The 16,358-nt window shown below is 44.9% G+C and overlaps 1 protein-coding gene across 3 annotated transcripts; it reads left to right on the top strand.

Moving 5' to 3' along the window:
- Positions 1 to 2,856: 2,856 nt before the first annotated feature.
- Positions 2,857 to 9,011, top strand: CLN8 (CLN8 transmembrane ER and ERGIC protein). 3 transcript variants are annotated; one of them, XM_040598494.1, is made up of 3 exons: positions 2,857 to 3,022; positions 4,404 to 5,061; positions 5,462 to 9,011. In XM_040598494.1, exons 2-3 carry the CDS (start codon positions 4,519 to 4,521, stop codon positions 5,774 to 5,776), a joined length of 858 nt encoding a protein of 285 aa, XP_040454428.1. In that variant the 5' UTR covers positions 2,857 to 3,022; positions 4,404 to 4,518; the 3' UTR covers positions 5,777 to 9,011. The 3 variants fall into 3 exon arrangements, with proteins under 3 accessions (XP_040454428.1, XP_040454429.1, XP_040454427.1); XM_040598495.1 differs by having other exon boundaries at positions 2,857 to 3,038; XM_040598493.1 differs by having other exon boundaries at positions 2,857 to 3,047.
- The last annotated feature ends 7,347 nt before the right edge of the window (positions 9,012 to 16,358 follow it).

Below are 16,358 nucleotides of genomic sequence, written 5' to 3'. Positions count from 1 at the left end.
ATGTCCTATAACTGTCATCCTGCAGCCTCTCCACAAACTGTAGGCTTCCCTCTCACTGCAGGGCTCACTGGTTGGCCTTGTGTCCTCCACACACATCTCCTAAGCCTCTGCCTTTAAGGTGGTCTCACGCCACTGAGAGGGTACTAGTTTGCTTCTGAAAGTACACGGAGCAGGAAAAGGACTTTGGATTGTCTCACTCTGATTTGGGGAGTGAAGAAAAAGACAGCGATAAAACTAAGAAATTTTAAACTATCATCAGCTATATGCATATTTGTAAATACAAATATTTGTATTTGGAGCTACTGATTCATTACGTCATGCAATGTTTACATATTAGTATGCTACCTGGAATAAGTTCAGCCTATGCCAACTAGTACTTTCCTAGACACTTCCTGGGTATTGGGCATTTGAAGCTGGGGTCTGGTCAAAATTACCTTCTGAAGTCAACATTTCTATGGATGTTTTGGGAGATAGTATGTGCTAAAATCATATTCAGTGGTCAGCTGGGATGTAGCCACCCTGTCTCAGAGTAAAAGCCAGCTCCCACATGGGGGGCTGTATAGGTGCAGCTATTGAGGCAACCAAACCCAGATACTGTAATGGGCAAAAAAATCATGTTCTCTTCTTGACCGCAGGCAAGCAATACTGAACCAGTGTAAAGAGGCTCTTAGCTACAAGGGGCAGATAATCCAGACTGCAGGCAGGGCTCCCTGCCTGGAGCTGCTCTTTGCTCTTCCAGCCATGAGATTCTGAAGATGCTGAGGAACTCTTCCAAAATCAAGACAGTGCAGATAGGAAATTTAGCTTTGGACAGGTCATGCTGTAGCATCCAGCCAGAATGGCTGTACAAGGGAAACTGAATATGACATAATATGGACATGAGCCTTGCTGCAGGAAAAACTATTCTGAAATACCTGAAGTGATCGTAATTACCATAATGAGGCACCTATTACAAAGTTGTCACTAAGTATGGTTGTAGTATCAGTAGATTCAGAAAGTAACACTAAACTATTTCATCATGGCTACTGTTGGTGGTAATAAAAAACCCATGTGATATTGCTTGAGAAGGCAAGAAAGGCAGCGAAGACAAGGAAAATCCCCAGGAAAGACAACAGTCTATCTGGGATCTTGTTTTTTATAGTATGATCATGGTTCCTCATACATAAGTAAAAAAAATCTCTTGCCTCAAGGTGTTAAAATTTAAATAAATTCTTTAAAGACAGCTACGGGAAAAATAAAAGTAGGGGACAGTAAAGCACGTGACCTTGGTGCATCATGTTACTTGAGAGGGCAGCTTCTTCCAATAATAGCTCACCCAGCTTTTGCTTGTTCAGCTTTCTTATCCTTTTCATGTTACCCAGGACAGGTCCAGCATCTGTCAAGGAACAGAGGTTATTAAACAAATAATCTACCAGCTACGAAGCACTTCTCAAGTGACAGCTCCCCCAATTCCTCTGTTTAGCATCTCTAAGGCATTACAGCCCCTCTTCCCTGTCAGGGTTAGTAAATGGTTCTGATTGTATCCCAAAGCTTTGCAACAACTTTACTCTCACTTTTGTGCAAAGATGAATCCTTAGGTCTACAAGGCCAGCTTGGCAGTGCGTGTCATTAGGATCTCTGTCACTTTATCATGAGTGTGCTCTCTGCATGAAATAAGCATTTTGGCTGAAAATTCTCACCCTGCACTTACTGCTGAGCCTGGGCGCCCTGGCCAGAGATGAGGTTACTGGTAGCGCGGTGGTGGGTGTGCTCTGGCGTGTGACTCACCTCTGTGGCATGCAGGTAGTGTCTGGGTGCGTGGGCACGACTCCAGCCAAACCCTCGTGTCACTTGGGGCTGCCTGCAGAGGAGCTTGGAGGGAAGGTGTGATACCTCCGAACCTCACACCCAACAGGTTACATGAGTTGCAGGCGGGTAGGTGCTGTTACCAGACTTTTCCCACAAACAGCCGAGGCTAGCTGCCCGTATCTGAACCACTGAGGCAGCACATGAACAGGTCTTACTTTTCACAGAGCTCCGGGGGTCCCTCAGGGGCAGAGTTACCACATTAGCCATTAAAAGCAAATGCACAAAACGCCTCCTGCCCAGTTATCCTGTGGCAAGCCTCGGTTTTCCACAGGGAACAGCAGCGCTCCCCTCTCCCCGCTGGAAGCTGGGCACGCCTCAGGCTTCCAGGACTGGTCGCCCAGCTCTGGCCTCCCATCACAAGCCGACCCAGCTTCGGATTTCGGCTGTTCTGGGCCAGTCCTCTGTGTACGGGAAGCTGTAGCTTGATTCTATCTCATTTTTGTGTTGGCTTTTTGGCAGAATCCCCCGGTCTGCTGCGGGCCTGAGCCATCCCCTGGCGGCCGTGGGGCTGAGGCGCGGCCCCGGGCCCGCCCGCCCGGCAGGGCTTCGGCCACCGGCCCCGGCGATGTTCGCAGGGCCCGGCCCGGCTGAGTCCCTGGGATGACAGCGTCGGTTTCCACAAGTATGGAGAGATTCATAGAGCAGAACTCCGTGACATCACTTTAATAATTTGCCGTCTTTAATGAAATTGGGTAATTACAGTTGAAGGTACCGGCTATGGCATCACTGCTCGTTCTCTTTTTGTACTGTTATTGTGGAACAGCCACGTGTAAATGCTAACCTTTCAGTGGTGGCGGTAGCCCGCTGTTAGGTGAGGAGAACACCCTGTACGCAAGGCTCCCCTCCGGAGGGGCGGCGCGGCGCCGAGGGGCCGGACCGGAGCCAGACGCCCCGCCGCCCCGCGCCTCCTGCCCAAATGGTTTAGCCGCGTCCCCCCCCCCGCGCCGCCGGTGGTTCGTGCCGCCGGGCCAGCGCGCAGGGGGCGGCGGCGGCGGCGGCGTCTGGCGCATGCGCAGAGGGGCGTGTGGCGGCGCCGCCGCTGGGGCTGTTGTTGTGGGAGCCCCGGCGGGTCGGGCCGGACCGGGCGCTGCCGGGAGGCCGGTGGGGGCGGCTTGCTGCCGTGGCAGTCCCGGGGCCGGGAAGGGCCGGCCCGCCATCGTGGGCAGCGCTGGCGGTGAGCAGCGGCGGGTGTGAGTGAGGTCTGTGCGCCGGGGCCGTCCCCCCGGCTCTGCCTGAGGGGCTCGGCGGGTGGGGCGGGGGGCGGCGGGGGCTGCGCGGGAGCGGGGAAGCTGCCGCGGCCCGGCTGGGGCCAGGCTTGTCGCAGTGGGTCGCGCTGTCCGGGGCCTGTTCGTGCCATCGGATTAGTGCAGGTTACCCCGGGTTTTCCGCCGGTAGGTGGGGGGAGCTGCTGGGACCCCACCTTCGAGTCGGTGCTGTCAGGTGTGAGGCCGTGGGGCGGGCATCGGGCCCTGGGACGGCGCTGCCAGCCCGCCGCCCCGGCTTGGAGGGGGCGTCTGCGGGCAGCGGCCGGGCAGAGCGGGTCCCTGCAGGGAGGGCGTGTGGTGGCGGGGACTGGGGTGTGGTGGCGGGGACTGGGTTGTGGTGGCGGGGCTGCGGCGTGCTGGAGGAGGCGGGGGCATCCCGCCGGGGGCTCTGTACGAGGTGGTCGTTCTGGCTTTTTTGGTGCAGCTCCCACCGAACTGCCGAACGCGCTGTGGGTTTGAGCATTTACAGGCTGCGGTGGGTCCAGTGGTCACGCTGTTATCACTTAAATATTTCATAAAATGAGCTGGCATTCAGATATTTTAGTAGTATCTGGCTTTTCCCTCCCCACAATTGTTGTTTTTGAACTGTGCTGTGTTCAGGAACTTTCAGCGAACTTGAGGCACTTGCTGTTCAGTTAATTACACTAATGTTGTTAATACATATTAATGTTGCTTGTCTGCATTCCATAATCTTCTTGCCTTTTTGGAGTATGTTTTGTTTTGGAAAGTGGTTTAATATTCAGAAACTGATTGCAAAGTCTTGTTTTGAGATATGATCCTGAAAGCCCTTTTCTGTGTAACTGGCCCTGCTTTCTGTGTAGTTTTTGTAGTTTTATGTCCCGGATCTGTATTTGAGATTCTGAATTGTACCCAAAGGCATAGGAAGTGGTGGAAAACCAGTGAGGGAAGTGGTGGAAAACCAGTGAGGGAAAAGCAGGGGAGCAGGAGAATATTGGAGTACAATAACAGCACACTGCTGTCGAAATAAGTAAGAAAATAGAGTTTACTTTGTGTTTTCTCTTCCTCTTTCTTGCCTTTCTACTCTGCCCTCTTCAGCTTTTGTTTCAGTGTGTTACTTTGTACTAGCACAGATTTTCCAGCCCAATTGTTAATCTTAAAACACATTGCTAAAGGTTTTTTTGTCTGGCTACCTGTCTTTGGTTTGAATATGCTTAATGGCAACAGGACCAAAGACATAACTGCAGTGGAAATGAGTTCTTTATGGTTTAGAAGCTATGTATATGGATGACTTAAAAATTCACTTTTTTTTTTTTCCTCTCCTTGTTCCAGATGGAAGAGTTCATGGTTTCTGGTTTGCATAATAGCAGAGGCTGAATAAGCATAAAGGAGACTATAGTGCGGGTGAGAAGCCCCATGCAAAGCTTTGCTCTGTAAAAAAGAAGAAATGAATCCTACAAAGGATGACCCAGTGTTTGGGACCATTTTTGACTGGGACTATCTCTTATGGGAAGTTCGTTTGACATTTTTAGCTGCTGGTTTTTTAATCTACTTGGGAGTATTTCTTCTGTCTCACTGGTTGTCTTCATGGATAAGTACCACTTATCGTGCCTTACATGCAAAGGAGAAGGTGTTTTGGAATATGGCAGTCACACGTGGTATGTTCGGACTCCAGAGTTGTGTTGCTGGCTTATGGGCTTTGCTCATAGATCCTGTTTTCCATGCTGACAAAGTGTATTCGCAGCAAAAGTGGAGTTGGTTTAACTGTTTAATAGCTGCTGGATTTTTCTTGCTTGAAAATGTAGCTGTTCACGTGTCTAATGTTATTTTTAGAACATTTGATGTGTTCTTGGTAGTTCATCACATGCTTGCTTTTGGTGGCTTAGCTGGTCTCGTAATTAATGTGAAATCTGGACATTATCTGCCTTTGATGGGAATGTTGCTGGAGATGAGTACTCCCTCAACATGCATTTCCTGGATGCTTCTAAAGGTAAGAATATGATAATTTTCAAATTATGTTTGTAACAGTTTTCGTGCATCTCACTTGTACATAAGTAATCTGTGGTTTCCCTAGACAGCTTTTCAGCAAAACTGTGTTCATCTAACCAGTATCCATGTTACTGTGATACTTGCTTTTGTCATGATGGTAGTTCTGTAGTCCTCTGTTTTGATTTCTGTGCGATGCTGTATGCGTGTGGAGAGTGAGATGGTCAGATTCGTTCTGAGTTTGGGTTGCCGTATGCGTGTGGAATATCATAGCTCTACATTGAAAAAATGCCCGACAGTATGCGTGTGTGAAAGCTGGGTATTTGATTAGTTCTACAGATTCCTCAGTTCCTTATCTTGAAGTACTTATCACTTCTGCATACTTTCTGTTCTTGTTTTTCTAGGCTGGCTGTGCTAACACCTTTTTCTGGAAGGCAAACCAGTGGGTGATGATCCACCTGTTTCACTGTCGCATGATTCTTACTTACCACATGTGGTGGGTGTGTATTTTCAATTGGAATTCTGTGATGGAAAATCTGGGACTGCTTCATTTCATTGTTTTATTTTCGGGATTATTTGCCGTTACACTAATACTCAACCCATACTGGACATACAAAAAAACTCAGCAACTCCTCAGCCCAACTGACTGGAACTTTGAAAATAAAGCAATGGAAAATGGAAAACTGAATGGTGAAACACAGCAGAAGAAGAGGATATAACACTGAAACATCTGTTTCCTAATAGGGTAGTAGAAGGATACAATGCGAAGTAATTCTTTGCCCGTGAACTAGAAGCCTTTGCGAGAAGCTCATTAATGCATTGATTCCTTGCTGGTAGTATTCTGTATGCACCAAAAGTATTTAAAAGCATTGTTTGTTTCATATGTGCATACACACAAGATCTTCGACTTCTTAGTTAAGAATTACACCAACCATCAGGTTGGACAGTATTTGATGATGTAGTAGTGACATGTTCTATAACGGCATCCTTTGTCCTAACGCTTCAAAGTGGCTTTATAGTTTCGTTGTCTATTAAGCTCGGCTTGAATCAAGTTTAGCTTAAATTCTACTTCACATATGTCAGAGATACTGATACTGGAAGCTATGTTAAATTGTTTATTAAGGTCAGTTATGACCCAAGTTAGGTATGCATGGGTACCTAGTTCCTGTGTGCCATTAAGTCATTCCAAGGGGCTGAATTGGTCAGTGGCGGAATGCAGTCATGGCTGTGTTTGGGTTTTGGTTTTATTTTTTTCTTTTAAGTGCACTTGAGGAAGATAGTTGTTTGAGTTTCATTGTCAAAGTGAGTTGTAGTTTCCATGTTGCTGTCAGTATGGGAAGAGTTCATATCCATCACAAATATACATATGGGGATGCAGGCATTCATTATACTGGTGGTCTAGCTAAGTAATCATAGTGGTCCCTTCCAGACTTGAAATCAGTGAAATACAAGAGGCAATGACAGAATGTTTAACTTTGTTTCATCCCTGAAAAGATTGCTGGTTGGTTATTAAAACTATTTTCTTGACCACATGAGTGGTCATGCAGTTAGTTCTGCTAGCGCTCCTGTTTATGGTTTCTCTTATTTTTGGAAATTTTCTTAGTTATAGAGGGTTTTAGAATCTGAGATGACTCCTCTGTGGAGGAAACCCCATATCACCTCCTTCAGGAGTTCAATTGTTCTTTTACTATTTTTATTTTACTTTGAAGAACATACAAAGTGATGCTAACAATCCTTTGCACTTTACCTGCCATGTCACTGAATCTTTCCTTGACCTAAAGAACAGGGTTACTTTTTAGACAGGGACTTGGCAAATTGCAGTAGATGTTCTCCCACTAACAGTATTGGTCTGATGGTTTCTGGGTGAAATGCTGGGAAGTGGATAAAGGTGTAAAGATCACGATGGAAGAGAGTGACGCCCAGTGGCAGGAGAATGACAAAGCTACTAATTAGCTTTGGTGCACTGAACTAGTGAGATAAAAAGCCTGATAGTTGAAACGTTGTTGTGTAGTGTGATGTGACTGCTACACAGATTTATTTTCCAAAGTAATGACTGGGCAAGCCCAAGCTGTGAAGAATTTTAGGTCATGGCATGCCTTAGAGGCTTTGAGTACTCATCTGTGGTGGAGCGTATTGTTTTAAGTGTGTGCGGGAAGCATTGTGTGGTGTAAACAACTACATTTTATTAATTTTTGGTAAGTGAAGGGAGAAAGCTAGTGGTGAGATTACATAAAGTGAATTAGGGAATGCAGCAAGCACAGAGTTAAGAGCTTCTCTATAAAGAGGAGGAAACGTCTTACTATTAGGTCACAAATGTGTAGCCAGATCTTGTTGATAGTGATGAAATGGTGAATATCTGAAACTGCCTGTTCAAAACTGGGCTGAGAGGGTCATAGTAGTTTTACACAGCAACCCTACCTATTACTCTGCTGATACTCAGTACAGAAAATCTAAATTTTGTGCTACCTTCTAAGCAGGCCAGAATGATGTTGTGGTGTTTTGGCAGTGTCTCATGTCTGGATGCCTTCCTATATAAAAAAAGAGTTCTCTAAGACTTGAAATTACATACCTCTCCTGAGGAGTTGTGTGCAGGAGAGTAATGTCAAAAGTACCTTAGGAGGGATGAATTCCTTAGAAGCCGAACCCAGCTATGATATCCAAATGCCTATCTTGCAGAATCCAGACCTCATTTGTAGGAGTTCCAGGGGGGAAGGCAGAGGGTGAGTAACCAGATATCAAAATGGTGTTGTGCTCTATGCAGCTTAAAATTTAAATGTTTGGAATCGATAAAACAAGGTAATAATTATAAAAGTTCCAGCCACATAATTCTGAAGAATCTTAACAGAAAATGGAAGCATCAGAAGATAAGTAAGTTTGGGCCAAGGCTGTAATTCTTGTAGTGGCTGGCTAAAGGTGGTGAAGTTTCTATGTGTTGAAGTACAAGAACACGGAGGATTGGGATTAGTAGTGAATATGGGACTGAAAAAAATTAGGTGTGGTTAAAGCAAAGAGATGGATGGTTATGTCAGTGGCACCAAAATTTTAAAGTTTAATATTTTGTATTGTTAATTTCTGTAATTTTAAGTGGGTTTATAATCTTTCATTCAAAGTATTTTTTTATCATAATAAGGCAGCCTTTTCGGTATCTATCTTACTGTGGGCTTTTTTAATGCAAAGACTGTTATGGCATATTTAAAAATATTTTGCCTGTCTTAACTACCTAGTTAATAATACCTAAGAACACCTGTTAACCTAAACACTGCTAGAACAAGAGAGCTATGCAATAAAGCAAACAGCAGCACTCATTTCTGTTGGTTTGAGAGGTGAGGGCACTTTACAGCCCAGCTAGAAATACAACAGGGCATAAAAATACAGACAGCCTTTCTTCTTCATCTTGCTGGCTTAGGGTTGGAGTTACTAGTTATGTTACACAGAGCCTCTTTTTTTTTTTTTTTTTTTTTTTTTTTACACTTGAGTGTTTTCTTCATTGCCTTTTGGCTGCTCCCTTCAAGAGGGTTTTCTGGCTTATGATTGTGGATGACTGCGTTGCTGCTCCAAAAAAACACTGAAAAAGTTCTCTGAGGGTTTTGGTGTCTAACTACTCTTATAATTTAAGTGCTGCTTTTCAGCCCAAAGGGAGACTAGCCGTAATTTGTTTATAAACTTTGTTAATGTGAAACTAATTCTAGTCCTGTTGGGCCTGTCATAAGGCCTCATCTGCAACCTCATGTAGAAGATTCACAGTCAGCCTCAGTAGTGGCTGGATCAGGTCACAGGCTGTGCTCCTGCCATGATTTGGAAAACTTGTATAATATGGTTTTGGGTGAATTTTTTGTTTACCTAGGTGACTGTTGGAGACTTCATCCTGCTTTCCTGGGCAAGCTTATTCAAGGAGTGCTGTTTGAGACACTGATCATGATGGGGGTGGGAGTGTTTTGTGGGGTTTGGTTTGGTTTTGGTAAAGAAAAATGTCTGATCTAAGACACCTTGGCCAAGTCTCTGGTTCTTACTGTCTTTATACAGCGTTCCTAAATCACAGTTTGTGTTTGCCTCCATTTGTGTCCTGTTTTTTATGTTTTTTTCCCAAAATCTGTCATAGTTTTCCCTCCCACCCACCAGTTTTTCTGTAATATTTCTCTTACTTGCAGTACTGGTCATGATCTTGCAGCAGTCATGTTACCACAGTGATACCTTTGTCTAATAAGTTTTCAGCAGTTACTGTTGGGCCCTTCTTCCACTAAGTACCCATGTTCTAATTTTTCAGGGGTTTTTGGTTTTTCCTGATAACACTGATTAAATATTGATGCAGTGTACAGTTATAGGACACCTTTCTTAACCTCAGGGAGACTCCCACTTAAAGTGAATTTAGAAGTGTTAAGTAAATTCAAGCGTGCTCTGGTACAATATAATGTTTGTTGAATGGTACAGCATCTTTACACTGTGTACATAAATAAAAGTATTTTATTGAATAATTGTCTACTGTGAGTTTCATTTACTGATTAAAATAATGCCTATTTTTTACTTGCTATTTGTAGCTTAGTTTTTGCAGTGTAAGCACTAAAAAAATGACTTGTTTATTTGAAATAATTCGTTCAACTTGACAAATGTGATGTCATATCCATGGAAATAGCTATAAAACCTTGTAAAGTAATGTCGCTTCAACATACTATTAACGTGAGCATGTCTAGTTAAGTGACTACAACACTAGAAGCTCCCCTATATGTAAGTATGTATTAAAAACGGCTAAAAAGCATCACTTGGAAATTACCCTTCTGACTTGTGTATTTGAAGTGTGTGCCTCATTTTTGCATTAGGCTCTTAACTGTGACGGCACTTCATTTGATGCCATGTGACACTTCACGGTTTGGTATGAGGCACTTTAAATCTTTTAAAAAACCCAAACAAACCCCAGAAACTTGTCTCATTGCTAAATAACAATATAAAATTCTAAGCATTAAACGCATGTGTCTTGCATGGTGCTTTGCAGGAATTCCTGGTGCTTGTTAGCATTAGCGGGTTAAAGGAAAATAGTGTCATTGCTGGCTCTTTAATTATAAGAATGCACTTTGTAAGCAACTGGCTGGCATAATTTTGCTAGCTGCCTCTGCAGTGAAGTCCCCAAGATTAATTGAAGCAGAAGACATGTGTAAAGCTCCACTGTGGAATGTGTGTGGGTGCAGACTGGGATGAGAAGAACAATGCATTAATAGTATTTGTATGAATAAGGTCTTTTTTTTTTTTTTGTAAATAATCTGTAAAAGAAATTTAAGTGTTATTACTGTTTTGCTATTCAGATGTTTTCAATTAATAGGTAAATAAATTTTACTACTCATTACCGTATTCCCAGTAAAGTATTAGAGCACACTTAGACTGACAGCGTTACTCTGCAATTACAATCTTTTGATCTTGTGTCATGGCACTGGTATTTACATTGATAATTCGGAACAAAAAATAAGTGATGGTCATTAATGCAATTATGCCTGTTGCTCTAGTTGTCAGCCCCCAGGTGGGTTTCCAGTGTTGGAAGAGACACTGCATGCTCTGCATCTGGTTCACTAATGAGCACGTTCGGCTAGTGGCAGCGTCACAGAACAGAAACAAAGTGTTCTTGCAGCACATCCTGCCTTCCTGTTTTCCCCGAGTAAAAGGGAGCTGAGTGAGGTGGAATGGCAAAGATAATGATGCAGCAAAGCTGCAAGGACGTTGAAAGGAAAGGAGTGGGGCCTGCTGGCACATCCACAAAGGAGGAGAAAGCAAGGAAATTGGCTGTGCTGTTGCTCGCTGCTGTCTGTGTGTGTATGTATGTTCTGATGAGTCAGGTAGGTCACTTCTGAGTCCTTAAGGATATGACCTGAGCAGAGAGAGCAGACATTTGATACTAGCTTTATCAGATAAAGGCCAGAATACTTCTGGTCTGAAATATTTATTTCCTCATATGATTCTCTTAGCTGCCACTGCTTTTTTGAACGTCTGGTGCACATAGAGTGCTGTATAAGCTGACGCTGTTTTCACCAATATGCTCTCTGGTATTTACTGTAAAGACTTGTGAGGATGTGCCTCTTTTCAGTACTGATAGTTGATTGTGGTAGCTCCAGGTACTCACTCGGCCTGACTTTTATTATTGTTGCTGGTATACAGGCCTGCAGCTTCCCTCTCCTGCTTTGCTACTTCTGCTGCCAGAAGCAGTTTACTGTGTGAACTCTGCATTTTGTCACCAAACCTGTGCTCCCTGAAGTTTAGTCATGGGGCTTGCACTGAGTGTGGGAGAAAATATACCCGAGAAAGGACTAATTTTGTGGGGGCTTGGCTTTCCTACATTTCTGGACCGTGCAGTTCTGTTGTGATCTTTAAAGAGTAAATCAAGGTGATAACTGTGACACCTTGAAATACAAAGCCCTGCAGGCAAACTACAAAAGTACAGAGAAGTGGTTTGCATAGGGTAGACATGGAGCATCTAACAAGAGCTTGATCATTTTGTGGGTCATATTTACAGGAAGAAAATGTATCCTGGAAAGCAGCAGTAGCCTTGCTTAGGAGCCATAGAAATAAGTATGAAAAAAATTAGGAGGCTTTGGGATGAGGTAGCTGAGACTGTTTTGTTACATTGCTGTAACTGGTTGTTACACTGCTGATCGGGTTGCAGTTGGGACATTGAATGTATAGATGTCTAATTCCTTAACTCTTTTTCTCAGCAACACATTGCTTTAAGTATCGCTGTGACGCTGGCTGAGGATAAGTTTGAGGACCTTTTTTAGGACATCAAGTTTCCCAAGCAATGTATTGCCCAAGGCTGAAGGAGCCTACAGTGTGTTCTAATTTATAGTAATTTATTCTTGCATTATCTTGCCTTTTCATCTTGCACAATTATTTTTCACCCCTGGAGGCTTTTTTGCATATTCATGAGTACAAATCAATCTGCTCTTTTATTTTCCTAGCCATCCTAATACTTTTTATTTGACACTTCTCCTACTTGAATTCCTTTTTCTTAAGTGTTGGCAGCTTAAGAGTTGTACATAGTAGTTCATATGAAGTCTTCTCAGTGCCCTGGATTGCGCTGGTACTTCCTTTCTGCCACTGCAGAAGCTCTGCTTCAGCCAAAGGTGCACGTGTCTTCACAGCTGCCCGATCCTAGCGCTTCACAGGCTCCTGTGGCAGCGAGTCGATTCGAGTTTTTCGCTGCCTTAGCTTTGGAAATGAAGCAGAGAATTCAGTGTGGCAAAATAACCAAAAAGTGGGAATTTTGTGTAATGGAAATAACTTGTGCATATTACTGTACTGCTGCTGGTGCCCAGGCGCTGGCGGGGGCTGCGGGGCCCTGTGAGGAGCACAGCCGGTTCCCACGGGTTCCCTCCAGCTCCAGCCACCCCTGCAGGGCACGGCTGGGCCCTGCGGCCTTGTGAGGCGGTGGCACCTCAGGGAAAGAAAGGGCAAAAACATGACACAGGCAAAATGAGGAGTAAGGGAAAAAAAAAAAAGGAGAGTCAATTGTGCAGACACCAAGGTGAGAGGAGAATGAGGGGCAGGAGGTGCTCCAGGTGCCGGAGCAGAGATTCTGGGGCAGCCTCTGGAGGAGCCCACAAAGGAGCAGGTTTATCCAGGACTGCAGCCTGTGGGAATGCCAGAGTGGAGCAGAGGAGAAATGTGGGGAGGGAGTTCAGAGAGAACCTGTTATGAGCTGACCACAGCCCCCGTATCCCATCCCACCATGGCCCTTGGGCTGGGGGAGGCAGGAGCTGGGAATGAAGGAGTGAAGGAGTTGAAGTTGAGCCTGGGAAGAAGGCGGGGGGTGTGGGGGGGGGGTGTGGGGTGTGTGTGTGTGTGTGTTTAGTTTTGTCTTTGTTTCTCACCATCTTTTTCTAACTTTAATTGGCAATAGATGACATTTCCCCAAGTCAGATCTGTTTGGCCCATGACAGTAGTTGCTAAATCAACTCCCTGTCTTTGACCCGCAAGCTTTCCATCTTATTTTCTCCCCCTGCCCTGTTGAGGAGAGGGAGTGAGAGAGCAGCTGGGGGGGGGGTCTGGCTGCTGGCCAGGATCAACCCACCACAGTAAGTTACGGCATCAGCTGTACGATTGCTCATGTGTCACCCGTGACAACAAGGAGCTGATGTAACACAAGGACTCTCGTGCTGCGGAATGTTGAAATTTAGGAAAATCTGGAACTAGCCCATCTGAATTGGCAGTCTGAGAATTTGACTTGCAAACGCTTCTCTCAGAGAGTTCATGAGAGAAGTTCTAGTGCTGGTAAAACATCAGTGTTCTAAAACTCAGTTGTCATGTTAACCTCTGCTGGTACGCTCAGAACTGACATACTGTTTTGCAGTAGTGGTGCTGCTGCTTCCAGCAGACCAGGAAGACAGGCCAGCAGTAGGCATCATATCAGAAAGTGAATGGGCAATGCTTTTTTATAAAACCAAATTTTATTTTCATGTAATAGTCTAAATTTGAGAGCTCTGTGTTTTGCCTTTGTAAAAAATCATCTATTTACATAGATATCTATATAAATTTTTCATAGTATCATCACTCAGCCTTGTTTGGTAAGGGAAGTAGAGGGGACTTGTAACTTCAGAGTTATTCCAAAGACTCCAGCATGAGTTCTGCAGATGCTCAAGTTAAGCAGGGCTGTAGGATGTCCGGGCTTTGAGTGGTTTCTGAAGAATTACAGTGAGCAGATGCCATACTGTCTTTGTGTGAGACACAGTTGAGAACAACAGGAGAAACAATTTCTGAATTTCCAGTGGATGAAAACTCCCAAAGTGATGTGCCAGCTATACCAGCTGGTAAATAGAAGGAAGAAACAGAAAATCAGGCTTCACTGGAGAACTTGGTAACCTAAGTTTTAGTTACCTTGTTCAGATTTCATGCAATGTTTTGGAAAGCAAGCCACAGGAATGATGATGGTATGTCCTTAGGTGCCATAAATTTAAGTTTACATTCAACCACTCCAGTTTCCATGGAGAGAGAAAAAACGGGTGCCTTCTTCACAGCATTGTGTCGTGTGGGGCCAGGACACTGCTCTGTCTGTGTTGTCCTTACGATGCCCAGTACATATGTTGGAGTAGATGCATGACCAAGGGTAGCTCAGAGGCAAGAGGTATCTTTGCCAAAGCCCCATTAACCAGAAATGACAGCAGGTAAGTTCTGGTGAGGTCTCGTCGTACAGGTATCACCACTAAAACCAATTTAAACATCGTCTTCTTAGGACCTGGTTATGAAAAGCGTCATGTTAACTCTGGAGACAGCCATTACCTGTACTCTAATTATGGGTGGATAAATGATGAATTTGTGATTGCAGTGGTTAGGGTGCTGATTATAACTGCTAATAGGATGTTGCCTTAGAAAATAGTAGGAGGAGTGCAGATTATTTTGGAAGTTACTTTTGCTTTTTTATAGCTTGATCTGTTATTGTCAGATTTGTCCAACAAGGTTTCTACAGCAATTTCTTATTAGAATTAGATAAGGATATATATGTATGGTCACCAGAACCAAAGAAGTGGTTGTCAAAAATCAAAAGGTTCAGAAAAGAACTACAGGAAGGATTTGAAGGTTGTCTTTCTAGCAGAGAAATATAAGAGGAGGAATTTAATGCATGTAGATAATGAGTTGGCTGCCAAGAGGAGAAGGATATTGCTAGTAAATGGTATTTTTAATCATGGAATTTAGCTAGTTGCACTTGGTCTAGATACGTGTATGTTCTTTAATGTGGCCTCTAATGATAAGCAGTTACTACACAGATTGCCAAAGATGGATTGCCTGCCATTTCAGCTCCTGAAATGATAGCTGGGTGTAAGTGAAGTGCAACATACTTCAAAATTTCAAAAGCTATGGGATAAAGTGGTCTCTTTGCTGGAAGCGGAACTGAATGCCATAATGATATTCCTGATCCTAACCTTTACATATGGCCCAATTTGCTCATGTTCTTTCTTATGTAGAACCTATAGGGTTACGTGAGAACTATTTTAAGTTCACACTGTGACGAACTGCATTAAAAGGAAATAAATTTATGAAAATGGAAATGTTTTTTAAAGTAATACTTTTAAATATTTAATTTGTAGTTCAGGTTTCATGAATCCACACGACGACATGGGATAATCTACAACTACAGACAAATGAAAAATGTAGAAAAAAGGTAGATTAATCAAATGTCTTTTGAGATGCTGCCATTTTCTAGTAACATTGGTGTGTAATGATAATGAATTTACTATACCTGGGCATCTTTCATTTTTGGCAGTAGCAGGAGTGCACATAGATAGGCAAGGATCACTGCTGGATGATGCAGGGATTTTTGAACAGCATTTAGCTTGAAGGTTTTGTGCTTAAAAGTGGTCCAAAGATTTTAAATAATATTTAGCAGTATTAAATAGTTGACATTGATATGAAGGATGCATAATGCACTTAAGAGCATTTATTTTCATAAAAGCATGAAAAAAACCCTGCATACATTGGATATATTGTAAAGTACACATTTTCAAAATAATTGTGTCTTGTAAAGGTTTTTTGTTGGTTTTCTTTTTTTCTTTTTTTTTTCTTTTTTTCAGTTTTATGGAAGGGGCACGTTCAGTTCTGGAGTGCATTCACACAAATGTACAAGTGGTTGATGTTACTTGCAGAATAAGCGTTACCTGTTTGCCCGACACAGTCTTTGAGTGGCTGGTTGACTCGGTCAGTACTGGGGTGCAGGCCCCTCGCTGGGAGGAAAGTCACACGAGAAGGGTGAGAAAAGAGCGAAGATCGCAAGACTGGGGCTGGGGCGCCAGCATTTGCAGAAAACCTTTAAGTTCGAAAGTGTTTCAAGTGGTCAGTGAGATTGAATTCCACAGCAGCTGGCCCGGCTGCGGGGGCTGGTGGGGAGAACGAGGCCAAGGGGAAAAAAGTTTGCCACGTGTGCGCCCGGTTCTCCGGTGCTGGGACTGCCTGGCCTCCTGCTCCCTTGCCGCCGGGCCGCTCGGCTCTTCGCCCGTTACACCGCCGGCCCCGCACCCCCGGCCCTCCCCGTCCCCCGGGGCCGCCCACCGCCCGCAGCTGCCCCCTGGGGCGCGGGGGCGGGCGGCGGCATCACGTGCGGCGGCAGGAATGCGGCGGGGGCCGGGCCGGGCCGGGCCGGGGGGAGCACGACGCCCGCCCGCCGCCACCGCCCGCCCCGCCCCGCCGCGACCGGCGGGCTGCTGCGCCAACCGGGAGGCGGTGGGGCCCCCGCGCTGCCCCAATGGCGGCAGGCGCTGCCCGAAGAGCCCGGCGGTGGGCGGAGCGGGCAGGCGGCGGCGGCCCCCGGGAGGCGGTAACGGCGGCGGTGGGCGG

This window comes from Falco naumanni, chromosome 6 (assembly GCF_017639655.2).
Source record: "Falco naumanni isolate bFalNau1 chromosome 6, bFalNau1.pat, whole genome shotgun sequence".
Taxonomy (NCBI): Eukaryota; Metazoa; Chordata; class Aves; order Falconiformes; family Falconidae; genus Falco; species Falco naumanni.
The sequence above is the reverse complement of the archived record's forward strand: the minus strand, read 5'-3'. Positions and strand labels throughout refer to the sequence as shown.